Genomic DNA, 18,747 nt, shown 5'->3' with positions numbered 1-18,747 from the left:
ATATATCCAAAACAGATGGAAACTCTAATTTGAAAAGATACATGCACCCCAGTGTTCATAGCAGCACTATTGACAATAGCCAAGACATGGAAGCAACTTAAATGTCCATAGACAGATGAATGGATAAAGAAGATGGTGTGTGTGTGTGTGTGTGTGTGTGTGTGTGTGTGAGTGTATGTATATACACACAATGTAATGTGACTTAGCCATAAAAAGTAATTAAATAACCACTTACAGCAACATGGATGGACCTAGAGATTGTCATATTAAGTAAAATAAGTCAGACAGATAAAGTCAAGTATTATATTAGAAAGACAATTGTGGGATTTTAAAAAATAACACAAATGAACTTATTTACAAAACAGAAATGAATTCACAGATATAGAAGAGAAACTTATGGTTACCAAAGGGGAAAGGGGGAGAGGGATAAATGAGGAGTTTGGGATTAGCAAGTACAAGTGACTATATATAAAGGAGAAAAACATCAGGGTCATACTGTATAGCACAGGGAACTATATCCAATATCTTTTAATAACCTATAATGAAAAAGTATCTGAATCACTTTCCTATACATTAGAAACTAATACAACATTGTAACTCAACTGTACTTCAATTTAAAAAAAGAATACCGAGAGATAAATAAAATAAAATAAAAATAAAACCAAAAACAACTATACAAATAGAGAATTCTATAGCTTCAAAACTCATTCTTCAAAAATAAAGGTGAAATTAAGGCATTCCCAGATACACAAAAAACTGAGAGAATTTGTGACTAACAAACTAGCCAGTGCATCTAAGCAAAAAAATAAAATAAAATATATCTAGATTTGAAATGAAGAAATAAATGTATATCTTCAGATGAAATGATAGTGTATATAGAAAATCCCAAGGAATCTCTATTAAATGAATATAAGTAATAAGTAAGTTCAGCAAGGTTGCAGGATACAGGATCTATATACCAAAAAACACTTGTATTTATTTCTTTTTCATTTAAAAAAATTTCTTGAGTATACTTGATTTACAATGTTATGCTAATTTCTGCTGTACAGTAGTGATTTAGTTATACGTATACACATATCCATTCTTTTTCAGATTCTTTTTCTATATAGCAAAAAATCCCTTTTATTTCTACACAGTAGCAATGACCAATCTGAAAACAAAACTGAAATATAAATTTTAAGAGAAGCTTGTCAGTTTCTCAAAGATGTCCAAACTAGCCTTTTGACATTTTGAATATCTTGTTCCATTGCCTTCTGGCTTCCATCATTCATATTGAAAAATCCGTTGTTACCCTTACTGAGGATTCCTTGTAGGTAATCATTCACTTTTCTTTTGCCACTTTTAAGAATTGCTTTGTCTTTAGACAGCTTGATTTTGATGTGTCTAGGTTTGGATTTCTTTGAGTTTGTCCACTTGTAATACATTGAGATTCTTTGCTTAATCTTTTCCATTCAAATGTTTCTCCCCTCTCCATCTGGGACTCCCATAATTTTGATCTCTTAAGTTTCTGATTATTTTTCTTCATTCTTTTAAATTGCTGTTGCTCAGACAGGATAATCTCAATGGATTTATCCTGAGGTTTACTGATTCTTTCTTATATCAAATCAAATTTTCTGTTGTAGTGGATTTTTTTTAAAAAAAATTGGTTATCTTAATTTTCAACTGCAGAATTTGGTTCCTTAATTTTTTTCTTTTTTATTAATATTCTTTTTTATATGCTATATAATTCTCATACTTTCTTTAATTTTTTTAAACATGCTTTACTTTTTTCTCTGAACATATTTATAATAACTAAATTATTTATCTAGGTAGTAAGCCATAGTCTGTGTTTCCTCAAGGACTGTTTCTAGTAAACATTTTATTTCTTGTGTATGGGAAATACTTTGTTTCTTTGTGTGTCTCAATTTTTTTTTTTTTTCTGGTTGGAAAACTGGGCATTTTAAGTAATATAATATGACAGCTCTGGAAATCAGATTGCCACCCTCCCTAGGGTTTGTTATTATTGTTTGTTATTGTTGCTCTAACTGGTTTGTTTGTTTAGTGAATTTTCTGGGCTAATTCATAATGTCTGTATTCTTTGTTGTATGCAGACTCTGAAATCCCTGCTCATTGCTTAGTCATCAGTAAATGATTAGAAGAGATGTCCTTGAATGCCTTCAACTAGTCAGTCTTTAGGTCTTTTTTGAAGGGTTCTTTGTATGTGTTGGGGCACCCCTTCAATGTTCTAGAAGTTTACAACTCTGCCTTAGCTTTCCCTTTAGGCTTGTGCGGAGCTTCAAGGGCAGCTAGAGGTGAGATATAAGGACATTCCTGGGTCTTCTCTGGGCACAAACATATCCCTGCATGTGTGTGTGGCCTTCTAGAGTCCCAGCAATATGTCCTAACTTTTCAAAGCTCCTTATAGGCATATCATTTCATGAGTTTTTATTGTAAGCTTTTGTTCATCCTATCATTGCAGCCTAGGGCAACTGGTGATGTAAAATACTTCTGATTTTTTTTTTTTTCATTAGACATCATGGGGAGAGGGCTATCTGTACTGATTGAATTATGAGTCATGTCAAACAAAGACAAGTGCTGTAATTGGGACTTTTCCCAGGAGCTTCCAGACATCTCAGAGAAATACATTTCTTTGGACTTTTTGGGGAGCTCCAAGCCTGTGCTGCATTTCAATTGTTGCTAGTCTCCTGGATGCTGGCCTGCACAGTCACACTTACTATAGTTGCAAGGCTGTTGTTTTTCAAGGCTACCATAGAGTTGGGAAGGAGGAGTGGGAACAATTAAATTAAAACACCAAAAAGCTCACTGTTCTTCCTGAGCTTCAACCGTTTTTCTTGAGAAAGCACTCCTGGTCTGTTTTGAGCCTTGGCATAACCTCTAGGGTTCTAAAAAGTTGTTTTTGACTATATTTGCTACTGCTCTCATTATTCTTATGGAGATGTAAGGTTTGAACGGTCCTTACCCCATCATCTTTTTCTTTATTTGTAATTAGTATTTTCCTTTAGGACAGTTGAGACTAGAAGCATGTGAAATTTCCCAGTGCCCAATGGAGAGGGGGCAGATTGAGTTGGGATGAGGATCCTCTACAGAGAGAAACTATAGATATATTTTTATCCGTTTTTATTTTGTTATTAATTTTTTATTGTAATGGTATAATAAATAAATAGCCATGGAGTATATATAAGTAGAGCCTACATTTAAAAAATCTATATGGAATTCTATGAAGCTTTGCCATTTGGTTTTCTACCCCACTGCAGATGAAAGGAGAGAGAGAGCATATATTAAAGGATAGTATACTAGGACAACTGGTAGAAAGAAATAATATTTAAGTTAAAAAAGTAAATATAGCAATCAACGCATTTCAGTGTATCACACTATAGTACTCACTTGTCATAGGTTTTAGCAAGGTCAAAATGAAAATGCTAATTAACATGTTCTCTGTACCTTTTTCTTTTCAAGACAGGAATGCCTAATCTATTTTAGAACATTTTCTATCAAAAATCAAAAAATATTTAATATTTGTTACTTAAAGTCATAGTCTTCATTTATTTAGAGCACTTATGGCCCAGAAATATATATCTAAATTGCATTGATAATGGGATATTGCTATATTGTTGGTGACAAATTCTGTTGAACATAAATATTCTGTAATAATCCAGCTCCTCTGGCCTAAGTCTCTAGGCTGGCCATAGCAGGCAAGATCCTATAAACCCAGCCTCCAGGACAGCTCCTGTGAAATAAGGCTCCAAGTACATCCAACTCTTGATGGGCTCCTATGGAATCAGCTGCCAGATCAACATCAGTGATCTGCAGTGCCTGGTCAGCTTCTGTGGACCCAGGATCCAAGTTCACCCACACAGGCATGACATCACAATCACCAAAGGAAACTAATAAAGCTCCAATGGCTGGCCCTAAAGAAATAGAGACCTAAAAGCTTTCTGATAAAACATTCAGAATAATCCTCTTAAAGAAATTCAGTTAACTACAAGAAAACAAAGATAGACAACTAAATGAAATTGGGAAAATAATGCATGAACAAAATGAGAAGTTCAACAAAAAAATAAAAACCATTTAAAGAATAAAGAAAAATCCTAGGATCAAAGAATACAATGACTGGATTGAAGTTTCATTAGAAAGCTTCAATAGCAGACTCAACCAAGCAGAAGCAAGAATTCATTAACTAGAAACAAGTCATTAGAAATCATTGAGTTAGAGGAGACAAAAAATAAAGAAGAATGAAAAACAGTGAAGAAAACCTACATGAATTATGGGATACCATTAAAAGGAACAATCTATTCATTATTAAAGTCCCAGAAGGAGAAGAGAGCAGATAAATTGGTAGAAGCTTGTTTAAAGAAATAATGGCTAAGAATTCTCAAATTGGGGGAGGGATTTGGATATCCATGTTTATGGAGCTTATAGGTCACCACAAAATTTCAGGCCAAAATGATCTTATCCAAGACGCATTAAAATAAAACTATCTAAAAATCAAAGACAAAGATAAAAATTTTAATGAACTAAGAAAAAAAAAATTCCTCACAGTAAGGGAAATGCCATGAATCTATCAGCAGATTTCTAGGCAGAAACTTTGCAGCTGAGGAGAGAGAGGGATGATGTATAAAAGCGTTGAAAGGAAAAAAAAAAAAAAAACCTACCAACCAAGAATACTTTACTGGCAAAGTTATTTTTCAGAAATGAGGGAGAAATAAAGACATTCCTAAATAAACAAAAGCTGAGGGAGTTCATCACCACTAGGCCTGCTTACAAGAAATGATGAAAGGAGTTCTTCAAGTTGAAGTGATAAGATACTAATTAGTGACATGGAAACATATGCAAATATAAAACATACTGGTAAAAGTAAGTATATAGTCAAATTCAAAGCATATAGTCAAATACTGTAATACAGTGATGTGTTAATTGCTTAACTCTAGTAGTTTAAAGGACAAAAATATTTAAAATAACTATAGCTATAATATCTTGTTAATGAACACACAATACAAAAAAAGGTATGACATCAAAAAACATAACATATGAAACAAGGAGTAAATGGGCAGAATTTTTATATGTGATCAAATTTAAGCTGTTAGCAGCTTAAAATAAACTGCTAAATCTTGAAGATATTTTATGTAATCCTCATAGTAACCACAAAGCAAAAGTCTACAGGAGATACATAAAAGATAAAGAAAAGTGAATCTAAGCATACCATGTGGAAAATCATCAATTCACAAGGAAAGATAGGAGAAGAGGGAGAAAGGAACATAGGAAATACAAAACAGCCAAAAAGCAATGAATAAGATGACATTAGTAAATCTGTACCTGTCAGTAATTACTTTAAACGTTAATGGATTAAATTCTCCAATCAAAAAGATAGAGTGGCTGAACGGATTAAAAAACAAGACCCAGGAGTTCCCATTGTGGCACAGTGGTTAACGAATCCGACTAGAAACCATGAGGTTCCAGATTCGATCCCTGGCCTTGCTCAGTGGGTTGGGGATCTGGTGTTGCCGTGAGCTGTGGTGTAGGTTGTAGACACAGCTCGGATCCTGCATTGCTGTGGCTCTGGCATAGGCCGGTGGCTACAGCTCCGATTAGACCCCTAGCCTGGGAATCTCCATATGCCGCGGGAGTAGTCCTAGAAAAGGCAAAAAGACAAAAATAAATAAATTAATTAAATAAAATAAAAAACAAGACCCAACTATATATTGCCTATAAGAGACTCACTTCAGCTTTAAGAACATACATAGACCTCAAATGAAGGGATGGAAAAATATATTTCACACAAATGAAACCTGCAGAAAGCGAGAATATTCTACTTATATTGGACAAAATAGACTTTATATCAAAAATTTTAACGAGACAAAAATAGTCATAATTATGAAGGAGTCAATTCATCATGAGTATATAATAATTATAAATATATATGCATCCAACATCAGAGCACCTAATATATTAAGGAAGTAGAGATGTGAAAAAATAATTAGACAATACAGTAATAGCAGTGGAATCCAATAGCTCTTTTTCAACAATCAATAATCAGATGGGAAATCAATAGGAAAACATTGGTTGTGAACTATATCTTAGATCAAATGGACCTACCAGACCTACATAGAACATTTCTGCTAACAGCAGCAGAATACACATTCTTCTTATGCACACACAGAACATTCTCTAATATAGATCATATATTAGGTCACAAAACAAACCTTAGTCTATCTCAGAAAATTAATTACCAAATATCTTTTCTAACCACAATGGCCTGAAACTTGAAATCAGTAACAAAAGGAAAACTGGAAAATTCACAGATGTGTGGAAATTAAGCAACACACTCCTGAATAACCAGTAAGTCAAAGAAGAAATCAAAAGAGAAATTAAAAAATAACGAGCATAAATGGGAACACAACATACTAAAAGTTAGTGAGATGCAGCAAAAGTAGTTCTAAGAGAGTAGTTTATGACTCTAAATATCTATATTTAAAAAATAAAGATTACAAATAACCTAACTTTGAAACTCAAGGAACTAGAAAAAAGAAGAATAAATTAAGCCCAAAGTTAGAAGAAGGAGAGAAATAACAGAGATCAGAGCAGAAAAAACAATATAGAGACCAGAAGAACAATAGAAAAACATCAATGAAATCACAAGCTGGTTTTTGAAAAGATTTAAAAAAATTGACAAGCCTTTAGCTAGCCTAAGAATAAAAGAATTCTCAAATAAAATCAGAAATGAAAGCCAAGGCAAAACAGCTGACACCACAAAAATACAAAGGATCATAAGAGACTGTTACGAACTTTTATATGTCAACAAACTGGATAATGTAGAGGAACTTTCTAGAAATATACAACGTAGCAAGGCTGAATCATGAAAAAATAGAAACTTTAAACAGACCAATAACAATAAGGAAATTGAATCAGTAATCCAAAACCTTTCGACAGAGAAAATCCTGGGGCCAGATGGTTTCACTGGTGAAGTCTACCAAATATTTAAAAATTAACACCAATCCTTCTCAAACTCTTCTTTAAAAATTGGAGAGGAGGAAACATTTCCAAATTCATTTTACAAGGCCAGCATTACACGGATACCAAAGCCAGATTAAGGACACCACAAGAAAACTATACACTAATATCCCCAGTGACTACAGATGCAAGAATTCTCAACAAAATACTAGCAAACTGATTCAACAACACATTAATAGGATCATATAATAGGAGTTCCTTTTGTGGCTCAGCAAGTTAAGGACCTGATATTGTCTCTATGAGGATGCAGGTTCAATCCCTGGCCTTGCTCACTGGGTTAAGGATCCAGCATTGCTGCAAGCTGTAGCATAGGTCACAGATGAGGTTTGGATCCGATGTTGCTATGGCTGTAGCATAAGCCGGCAGCTGCAGCTCCAATTAGACCCCTAGCCTGGGAGCTTTCGGTGGCCATAAAAAGAAAAAATAAAAGTATCACACACTGTGTTCAAATAGAATTATCCCTGGAATGCAGGGATGATTCAACATATGCAAACCACTAAATGTGACACACTACATTAATAGAAGATAGAAACCATATGATCATCTCAATAGGTGCAGAAAAAGCATTTTAACAGAATTCAACATACTTTCATGATAAAAAGTCTCACCAAAATTGGGTATAAAAAGAATATCCCTCAACACTGCACTCCCAAGGCAATGTGGAGGTTGGGGTACCAACCCTCCTCACAGTTGAAAATCCAGGTATTTTACAGTCATCCCACCTCGTCTGTGGGTTCAACCAGCTGAGGATTATGTAGTACTGTAGTACGTATTTAGTGAAAAAAATCCACTTAAGTGTGGACCCACACAGTCCAAACCTTGTTGTTCAAGAGTCAGATGTATTCTAAAATAACTATTTTATTCAAATTAAAAAAGAGAAAAATTTTAAGATGACTAGATCCCATTTGAGTTACAGGTCCTTTCTTAATGTATTGATGTGCTGAGACTCCTAGATGAAAAAGTAATTTCTGGCAGATAGCCATGTGTATAAATATTTCTATAAATGTCCTTTCAGTAGTGTTGAGTCAAGTTGCTGTTAGAATCCTAGCCATTTACTACAATCATAGTAAGCCATTTTGAGATTAAAAGTGTGCCATTTCTTTATGCAGCGTCCTGGCAGGTTACAATGGTACCATCTTTGCCTATGGACAGACAGGCAGCGGTAAGACCTTCACCATCACCGGTGGGGCAGAGCGCTATAGTGACAGAGGCATTATCCCAAGGACGCTGTCGTACATTTTTGAGCAATTACAAAAGGTATGAAGCTTTAAGTTCATTTTTTGTTTGATATATTCAGCAGAAATGTAATTGTCAGTGGAAAATGTGACATTTTGTTATATTGTACCTAAATGAGGAAATAGTGTGTAATATGCTGGCCTTTACCTTTAAGGGAAGTTTGGGATTTTGCTGAAGAGGTGGAAATCCAGAAGGTGCTTCTCATTAAAGGGATGCTGCTTCAGCAAGGCTCAAAGGGAATTACTTCCTGCTGATAAAACCCATGGAGGTTAAAAGAACAAATAATACATTTTTACCAATGGATATCTTATATTTCTCATTAAGAAATTGAAGAATGTCCTTTTGCCAAAATGGACCTTTATTTTAGCTACAGGAGCACTGGATAGGATAATGTGGTTATAGCCTTTTCACACTTTTTACGGAAGCCCATAGGAATTTACCACAGTGAAAATTCTATTGCAATTAATATTATTGTTAATGGAGTTCCCGTCGTGGTTCAGTGGAAAGGAATCCGACTAGAAACCATGAGGTTTCAGATTCAATCCCTGGCCTCATTCAGCGGGTTAGGATCTAGTGTTGCCATGAGCCGTGGTGTGGGTCGAAGATGCGGCTTGGATCTGGCATTGCTGTGGCTCGGCTGCAGCTCCAATTGGACCCCTAGTCTGGGAACCTCCATATGTCATGGATGCGGCCTTAAAAAAAGAAAAAAGAAATTATTAAGAGAAATTTCATGTCTATATTATATGAATCATTTATTGTGTGGCTCCAAATGTCTGTTGCTTTATCAACGTTTAATACAACTAACAAGGTAGGTTTCTCTATCCCCATTTTATAGTTGGGAAAACTGAGTCTTGAGTTAAATATCTTTCTCCGGGTCCTGATAAGTAGTTGATTTGGAGGTTCCATCTCAGGGCTGTGTGAAGCCAAATTCAGTGCTTTTTTACCACTACATATCCTGCCTCTGTATCTGACTGCCTTTATTTTGTTGGCTGTATTTAAACAAGTTTCCACCGTGCCTCAGTGTTAACAAACCCAATTAGTATCCACGAGGACATGGGTTCGATCCCTGGCCTCGCTCAATGGGTTAAAGGTCCAATGTTGACGTGAGCTGTGGTGTAGATTGCAGACGCAGCTCAGAACTGATGTTTCTGTGGCTATAGTGTAAGCTGGCAGCTGCAGCTCTGATTCGACCCCTAGCCTGGGATCTTCCATATGTGGTGGGTGCAGCCTAAAAAGACTAAACTAACAAACAAACAAACAAATTCTATGTAATGAGTCACTTAGCTTCTCTGGGTTTCAGTTCTCCCCTCTGTGAAAGTAGGCATTGAATTATACTAGAGGATCTCCAGCGTCCCTACTAGTTCCAACAATTCTTTGGTTGTATTAATTCTATAACAAATGTCCTAACTAGGTCAGTGTAACAGTCCTTCCAAAATTTCTTGACTGTATGCTACTTGCATTTTGAGTTGCAAAGATGAGAAGAAACTGCTGAGATCTGCATAATTCTAATTTTCACCATAAAGTAGCAATTACCCATTAGTTCAGCCCATCTCTCACTAGCGCAAACATGCTAGCTCTGCATGCCAGAAAAGTCGGAGGAGAAAGGGTTGAGTGTAGTGTATATGTTGGACCTAAATCCTTTCTTTTTGTTTACTCCTTTATTCCTGACATTAGCTGCTTTGTTTTGTTCCCAGATTTCACAAACTGAGGGTATAATTTCTCATAGTTTTTGTTACTGAGGCCTAACGTGCGAGTGAGGACATTGTCTTGGAAAGACCGTTGACGTTGGTGTGGCCAACCTAGTTCTGAGAAAGCGCATTATGGACAGCATGTGGCCTTGGGCAGTTCCTTAATGTCTCAGGCCTGTGGAGTAGCTGTGAGAGTTGAATATACCGTATTTAAAGATATTGTCCAATTCCTGGCACATAGTAGATGCTCAAAACATGATAGTCATTAATTACCACAGCCGCACACACATACATATATATATGTAGCATATACACACACACACAGATACACACACATATATATGCATGTGGCATACACACACACACACACACACACACACACACACACATAAATATGCATGTGGCACACATACACATACAAAGTATACGCATTTGGCCAAGTGATTCCTACCCAATTTGAAACTCGGAATAAATGAAGTCAGTTCCCCTGATTAAGTTAAACTGAATAAACACATTCTTTCCTAATAGAAAATATATTTGTCTCTTTTTAAATTTCATCTCTAGTTACCAAAATGCAGCTCTAAAAGTCTAAATATCTCCCAAGTACCTACCATCTGTTGGGTTCATTGTCTTCTATCTGTCTGCCATTGACATGACTCTAAACCCCATTTCATTCTGATGATGCTAAATAACTTCCTGGACTGGGGAAAGTCCACCGGACCAATTTATAGCCAGGACAGCTCCTTGTAAACGAACGGGTTCACAGGATGGGGCACGGCACATTCATTGTATCCTGACGGAACTGTGGTGAAACAAGTCAGAGGCAGCTTTGCAGTTCTTCGTGAAGCATGTCGTCCTTGTCGAGCTGAAAAATGCAGACAGGTACTCAGACACCCCCAGTGGACTGCTTTAGAGGCCACGTGGTGCTCTCCAGAATCCTCAAAGGAAACATTTGACTTATGCAAAGTATTTATTCCAAGATTAGCTAAGAATGAGTGCACACCAGATCCTAAAATGCCTGTGCGTGTGATAGGAGCACATTTTGCAAAGCTTTTTTTAAGAAGAAAATTGATTCTTTTTAGAAATTGCTGCTCATTATTTTTGAGTATTGTGAGGTGCATACTTGTTTGGGGGCAGGAGAAAAGGCTGTCTGCAGGAAACATGTGTGTTACATTACAGTCTGGCAATCCAAAACAGGAAAAAGGGAGTAATAAGGAAAGGTAGCTGCCATATAGTTCAGTGAATTTTAAGTGTGTATTCCAATAAAAGCCCAGCAAATGCAGAAGCCGGAGGAGCCAAAGGCATTATCCCTATCATCTCAGGGCAATGGAACTTGCTATTTTCCTGACTTTTTATTATTTCTTCTTGTTTCTGAAAGAAGAGGGTTTTTCTCTACTGCAGATGAACATACAAGTTGGCTGTTCTTTTTGCCTTCCTTCTCCTTTCCTTTTATATTCACAAACTGAATTCTCTATGTGCAGGCTTTTAGAAATCATAATAAGAATAATAACAGTAATAACAATAACATCAGCAACTGCAGTGATTTATTTATTGGTGTCTATTAGCAGGTCATATTTTTGGTTGGATTTAAAATACAGAACCTTGGAGTTCCTGTTGTGGTGCAGCGGAAACGAATCCGACTGGGAACCATGAGGTTGCGGGTTTGATCCCTGGCCTCGTTCAGTGGGTTAAGGATCCGGTGTTGCTGTGAGCTGTGGTGTAGGCCGGTGGCTGCAGCTCCGATTCTAGCCTGGGAACCTCCATATGCCGCGGATGTGGCCCTAAAAAAAAGACAAAAAGACAAAAAAGACAAAATAAAATACAGAACATTATTTCTCTGTCATAGCAGTTCTTCAAAATGAAGGTTATTATCCCTGACGTCATGATTAAACAGCTGAGGTTAAGGGTGCAAGATTACTCAGTTATAAAGGCACATCTAGTGGTCAAACCCAGATTTGCCTGATGCTAAGATGAGCTCATAAATGTAGCTAAAATCTCAAACCATAATCTATGGGATGTGTCAGATATGTTCAGATAAGTTTTAGAAATAACGTTGCTTGAAACAGGGTCTCGGGATGCTGCTGAGTGATCCCCATGGGCTTTAGCTTGCTCTGAGAATCTTTCAGAGATGGACAGTATGTATGTTGATCACGGAACACTTTTTTCCACAAGTGTGTTAAGTAATATTTTAGGCAAGACTGGATTAGACCACAGGCCCCTCAGAGTCTGTCTAGTACATGCAGTCTCTGGTTCCTGCCCTAATCCAAGCAATACCTCCCCAAATTACATCGATACGATGCCTTTACTAATGAGGATACTGATATAATCGATGGACCATGTGTCAGCATAAGCAGCCAGAGTCACCTGCATCAACAGGTTTTCCAGTGTCTGGTTGGGAGAAATTTGCTCAGTAGAAAGTCAGTCTATGATGTTACCTTCACAGAACACCAGAACATGGAAGTCCAGCTAGAGCTTGAGTGTTTTACTATAGCCTATGCTGGCTGGGAGCTGCTTTAATGGTTCATGTATTATTTCATTTGTATAAAATGGCAGTATCTTTATCTGGATTGTTTGAGCCAGAGAATCATTTTAACTTTAACCTGAAGAACACCTGGAGAGTCATTATCCAAGTTCTTCACTCTAATGGGTGTGGAGATGTGCCTGGCATGGTAGGGGTTCAGAGCTAGGAGCACTAGGATTCTGGCTTTGGATTTGCAGGCCACTGCTCTCTCCTATTTCTGTGTCTTGCTCTTCTGCTTCTTTGAATAACATCTGTCAAATGGATTGTCCTGGATATGGGTAAGAATCCTTTATGTGAATATCCACTCTGACGATCTGCCAGCCCTCTTGCCAGAAGACACAAATATATTCTCCTCCTATTAGAAGCAGGACTATAATGCTGGCAGAAATGGAAGCATTCGTATTTTGAGGGGAAACAAGAAGAAGTGCTATCATTGATCATTTGTATTAAAACTGAGCTTGGAATTTTCTCGAGACCTGAAAAAATTCCATTTTATTCTGTCTCAGACAGAATGGGTCCTTTCTGTTTGTTGGCAGAACCAAGACTAGGACCAGTCACCTTGACTTTTATCCTACTTACACTGTTGCCTGTATCATGGCATTTCAGCAGTGATCCGCAGAAAATACCTCTCTCTAACCAGTGGCTGAATATCTCTACTTTGCTACTTGGGCAAGGAAAATTAACCCAACAGGTAAGGTATAAGTAGGGAAATTTAGCGTCTACTCTTGCTATATTGCCTGATTGATCCGAACTATTTCTGTTCCCTGGAATTCACTTTCCATATCTATTTGTTGTCTGTTATCTATTTGTCATTGGAAATTCGAATTTTAGGAAAGTTAAAAGGGAATTATGATTAAAGATGGAAACTCTTTTGATACTCAAGTTTTTAAACCGAAGTAACAATTCTGTGTTCTTTTTTTGTTTGTTTTCTTTTTGGTCTGGAAAGTAAAAATGGCGTGTTATACAGTTCTGCAACCAAATTGGCTCATTTTAAGTGTATATTGACTTTTTATGTATAACGTGGAACCAATAAAAAATAACAGACTGAAGTTGCTTGTAATCATGGGTGTTGGCCATTAAAAAAAAAAAGAAAGAAAGAAAGCTTCATGCATATGGTAACTGGCAACTTAAAAGTGTCACGAACTGAAAATGTAAACCATACAAAGCGAGAGAGTAAAGGAGAGAAACGCTAAGGAAACTAGTGATGTGTTCATTTTTCTCTAAGCTGCATCGTGATTTATAGCCATTTAATGATGTCTTTCTTCTTTCCAATCAGGACAGCAGCAAAATATATACAACGCACATTTCCTATTTGGAAATCTACAATGAATGTGGTTATGATCTATTGGATCCAAGACATGAAGCCTCCAGTTTGGAAGATTTGCCGTGAGTAGCCGAACAACAAAGAATGGGGGAAAATTACTTTCAGATGTTCCCTTCAATTGTTTTCTTTGAAACTCTTTATGTCTCTGGTCTCAGTCACAATTAACAAATACTGGATAACAGAATATTTTCAGAATATAGTGGATTTTTTTTTTCAGTTATTACAAATAGGCAGTAGTGATGGGGGCTAAAACTGCTGGAAACTCATTTCTTGAGACAGTCACTTTTGGAGTTGGAAGGAGAGACTGCAGCTAATGTTCTGGAGAGCGGGTGCTGAGCGGATCGGTGGGCTATGGCAGTACCGCTTCACGCTCGCCTTTAACTCCTCTAACTGTGGCCTTTCTCTGAACAAAGTATTCCAGTTAGGTTTCAGGCAGTGATAAAAGAATCTGAAGGAGAGAAAATAAAACTTTAAGTTTTCCCTAAATGCTCCTCTACTGACATGAGTTTGGTCAGATTGGTGCTGATTGTTTCATGAATACATAGAATTTTCAGAGCTTATTTCTTAATGGAGCAAGTTACTCTGCAGGCATGTCCACAGCATTACTTGCTGCTCATTTGAGTATTTGCCTAAATTAGACATATATTTATTGGTAACAATTCATATGATTTTGTCCAGACATCTTCAGAATGTTGGTAGAGCCAAGAAAATGCATTTTAATATTTTTCTTTTCAAATGTTCTAAAACAATTTAAAGATTTATATTAAGCCAGCTGAAGCCAGCTTTTGAGGGATTTGAATGCCATTTTTGTATGAGGTTGATCTTTATTCTAACAGGCTTCTTAATTAGTTTTCTAGCCTCCAGTCTAACCTATATACATCTGACTAACTCTTGCTTAAAATTGATTTTAAAAAGTCACATTTACACCGAAGAGTTGGAAGCTTGCTTAGTAATAATCCAGAAATGAAGGGGTTGGCTATGATGAACACGGAAAAGAGAGAGAAATCTGAGAGATATGTGAAAGAAAGAACGAGGAGGGAGAGAGGGAAGGAAGGAAGGGGAAAGAAGAGAAAAGAAAAAAAGAAAAGTAGCAGACAGGAGTTTCCATTGTGGCTCAGTGGGTTAAGAACCTGACTCGTATCCATGAGGATGCAGGTTTGATCTCTGGCCTCACCCAGTGGGTTAAGGATCTGGCATTGTCGTGAACTGTGGTGTAGGGGGAGGATGTGCCTAGACGCTGAGATGCTGTGGCTGTGATGTAGGCTGGCAGCTGCAGCTCTGATTTGACCCATAGCCTGGGGACTTCTATATGCCTCAAGTGCATCTTTAAAAGGGAGAAAAAAAAAAGAAAAAGAAAATTAATTGATCATGCCTAGCCCCTTTGACTTGATTGGTTTTGCAAAGAAGGTGAATCACAGCAGGTTGGTGCACTACTCACTTTATTGCTTGAGGAGAGGAAGCTCAGGGAGGTAGGACTTGCCCAGGGTTTCAGAATTAATCAGTTAACGGTAGAACAAGGATTAAAAAACAGACACTCTCACTTTCATGCCAGAATAGCAAAAATAGCTTCAAGATTTTACCATAGGACCTAGAGAATTAAGGCGTCATTGATCTCCATTAGAAAACTTGAGTGGGTGGTAGTGATGAGTTTCACATATGGTGTGTGAGAACCAGCACTAGATGTTTACATTTATAAACCAACTCCTCAGGGGTAGGAAGCATGCCTTACCTGAGCTGGTAGTCTCTCTTGCACCCGGGCCAAAGTAAATTCTTAAAATTAAAAAAAAAATCTGTTAAATTGAAACTATGAAGGAGACATTTGAAGATGAGAATGTAAAGGGAAAACAGCATGAGCCCTGCGAGTCTGAGTCTCATTGATGTAATCGGGTGCAGCCTAGCTGTGAATGAGAAAAGTCCTTGGAGCTCTGAGAAAGGTGGTGTAATATAGAGGAAGTCAGGAAATTTGGGTTCTATCCCCAACCCTGCAACCTTAGATTAACTTTTCACTTTTCTGGGTACCTCTTTGTCTATAAAATGTGGGCATAGAATTACATTTTTTTTTCTTTTTAGGGTCTCACCCATGGCATATGGACGTTCCCAGGCTAGGGGTCAATTCAGAGCTGCAGCTGCCAGCCTACATCACAGCCACAGCAACACCAGATCTGAGCCACATCTGCGACCTACACCACAGCTTATGGCAACGCCAGACCCTTAACTGAGCAAGGCCAGGGATCAAACCCAAATTCAACCATCCAACCTCCAATGTCTAGATTTCAAAGCTTAGTGACCTCATAGGATAGGATTTACTTGGTGGCTCTTCTCCTCTTCACAAAAGGACAAATGATTTAGATACTTAACTGTCCGTCCTGCTAGGAAAGAGCCTTAAGCCTCTTTGGAGCAAGGACAGTGCCTTAATTCACTCTGTGTCTCTGCACCTCCCAGCACTTAGAAGTGGTTCTCAGTGCTGCTCAGATTGTCTCTATAGATGATATAAACTACTGCCCCTTCTTTAGTAGCTTTGTCTACTAGTTGGAGAACGAATTCACTGACTCAAGTACAGAAGTGGCCTCACTTACAATGCAGGGGTTTTCAGTGAACTGCCACACACACACACACACACACACACACACACACACACACACACACACACGTACACAGGCACACATGTATACAAAAGTGTTCTAAAAGATTTTCCTATCTTACATTTTGCGCTATAATTACATGACAACAAATCTCATTAAAATAAAATTAAGTTTTTCATTAAGAAAGGAGAGTGCCATATCCCAGCCTGTTTTCTTCAAATATATTCAGTAGTATAAAATTCTGAAAGAATTTAAGAGCTGCATAGTCTTTTGGTGTGGGAGTAATGGGATTTGCCTGGTATTGAGTGTGCTAATGTTCTGGGGATTTTAGAGGATTTTCCTTTTACTAAGATTATAAAATAATTCTTTACAATGGAATGTGACTTCTGCTGTACCTGGATTGGATTAAGTGTATGTACTGTTAATCTGGTTTCACATACTCTTGAACTGGGACAAGTTCTAACTCTGAACTCCTATCTGTCAGGTTGACTGGCTTTATTGTTGTGAGCTAGAATGTCCCAAACACTCTGAATACCATCCAGCAGTAGTAGGCAAGATGCCTGATGACCTTGGTTTTCTCCTGTAGTCGTCCATTTGAGGGACAATGACAATATATACATTTGATCCCTTCCACATTCTTATACTTGGCTTAACCATGTAAAATTGAATTCAAGGTCATTTTGATGTCACACGCTAATAGCCATCAGTAACAGATTCCTTACCAATAAGCAGCTCAAATTCCCTCAAATCACCCAGTGGATGCTCTTCTCACATGTGCTGTATCTTTTCTGTTTCTTTTCCTTTTACATTCTGATGAGTTACACTTCTCTGCTCTTGCAGAAGCATTTGCCTGTAGATTACCTGTGGACTTTGTATATATTTGCTGTCAGGACACCAGACGAAAGTCAATCGCTTGTTGTAGTCATTGCTATAATCATTTGGCAGTGAGTTTTTAGATATGACACCAAAAGCATCATCTGTCAAAGAAAAAATAGATAAATTGAATTCATTAAAATTAAAACTTCTGCTCTCTGGGAGTTCCCATCGCGGTGCAGTGGAAATGGGTCCAACTATGAACTGTGAGGTTGCCGGTTCGATCCCTGGCCTCACTCAGTGGGTTAAGGATCCAGCATTGCCGTGAGCTGTGGTGTGGGTCACACATGTGGCTCAGATCTGGCGTTGCTGTGGCTGTGGTGTAGGCTGGCAGCTACAGCTCCGATTAGACCCCTAGCCTGGGAACCTCCATATGCTGTGGGTGCAGCCCTAAAAAGACAAAAGACAAAAAAAAAACAAGAAAAACTTCTGCTCTCTGAAAGACACTGTCAAGAAAATGAAAAGACAAACCAGAGACTCAGAGCAAATATTTACACATCTGGTAAAGGACTTGTATTCAAATATTCAAATAACTCTTAAAACTCAGCAATAATAAAACAAACAATTCAGAGTTCCCGTCATGGCTCAGTGGAAATGAATCTGATGCAGGTTCGTGAGGATGCAGGTTCAATCCTGGGCCTTGCTCAGTGGGTTAAGGATCCAGCATTGCTGTGGCTGTGGTGTAGGCTGGTGGCTACACCTCAGATTTGACCCCTAGCCTGGGAACCTCCATATGCTGAGGGTGTGGCCCTAAAAAGACAAAAGACAAAAAAAGAAAAGAAGGAAAGAAAGAAAGAAGGAAAGAAAGAAAGAAGGAAAGAAAGAAAGAAAGAAAGAAAGAAAGAAAGAAAGAAAGAAAGAAAGAAAGAAAGAAAGAAAGAAAAAAAGAAAGAAAGAAAGAAAGGAAGGAAGGAAGGAAGGAAGGAAGGAAAGAAAGAAAGAAGGAAAGAAAGAAAAGAAAACAACTCAAAAAAATGAGAAAAAGATCCGGACACCTCACCACGGAAGATATATTGATAGTAAATAAGCATATGAAAGGGTGCTCAACATCGTCTGTCATTGAAGAACTGCTAGTTAAAACAACAGGATACCACTACCCACCTGTTAAAATAGCTAAACATTTTAAAACTGGCAATACCAAATGCTGAAAAGAATGTAACTCTCACTCATCACTGGTGGGAATGCAATGTAGTACAACCAACTGGGATTTTTTAAAATTAATTTTATTGAAGCATAGTTGATCTACAATATTGGGTTAATTTCTGCTGTACAGCAAAGTGATTCAGTCATACATATACACATATCCATTCCCATATAGATTATCACACAAAGTTAAATAGATTTCCCTGTGCTATACAGTAGGTCCCTGTTGATCATCCATTCCACGTACAAAAGTGTGCATTTGCCATTCTCAAATGCCTAATCCATCCCTCCTCCTCCCACACTTCCTAATCATACAGCCACTTTGGAAGACAATTTCCAATTTCTTAGAAAACTAAGCATGATCTTATCATA

The 18,747-nt window shown here is 37.5% G+C and overlaps 2 protein-coding genes across 7 annotated transcripts in view; both read left to right on the top strand.

Annotated features, from left to right (window-relative positions):
- MOCS1 (molybdenum cofactor synthesis 1) overlaps positions 1–18,747 on the top strand; it is a 918,787-nt gene that overhangs the window by 295,110 nt on the left and 604,930 nt on the right. The window lies entirely within an intron of this gene.
- The window catches only part of KIF6 (kinesin family member 6), a 357,515-nt gene that overhangs the window by 69,082 nt on the left and 269,686 nt on the right, over positions 1–18,747 (top strand). For 4 of the 6 annotated variants that reach the window (XM_084968006.1, XM_003128378.7, XM_084968005.1 and 1 more), the window contains 2 exons: positions 8,118–8,265; positions 13,730–13,839. In XM_084968006.1, the coding sequence (XP_084824132.1) occupies positions 8,118–8,265; positions 13,730–13,839 (258 nt within the window). The remainder of the gene's footprint in view (positions 1–8,117; positions 8,266–13,729; positions 13,840–18,747) is intronic. The other 2 variants (XM_084968009.1, XM_084968007.1) reach the window with 1 other exon arrangement.

This window comes from Sus scrofa, chromosome 7 (genome assembly GCF_054392235.1).
Source record: "Sus scrofa isolate SSC_HxYL_T2T_F1_AM1 chromosome 7, Sscrofa_HxYL_maternal_Yorkshire_Landrace_v2.0, whole genome shotgun sequence".
In the NCBI taxonomy this organism is placed as follows: Eukaryota; Metazoa; Chordata; class Mammalia; order Artiodactyla; family Suidae; genus Sus; species Sus scrofa.
This window is presented reverse-complemented; position numbering and strand designations above follow the sequence as displayed.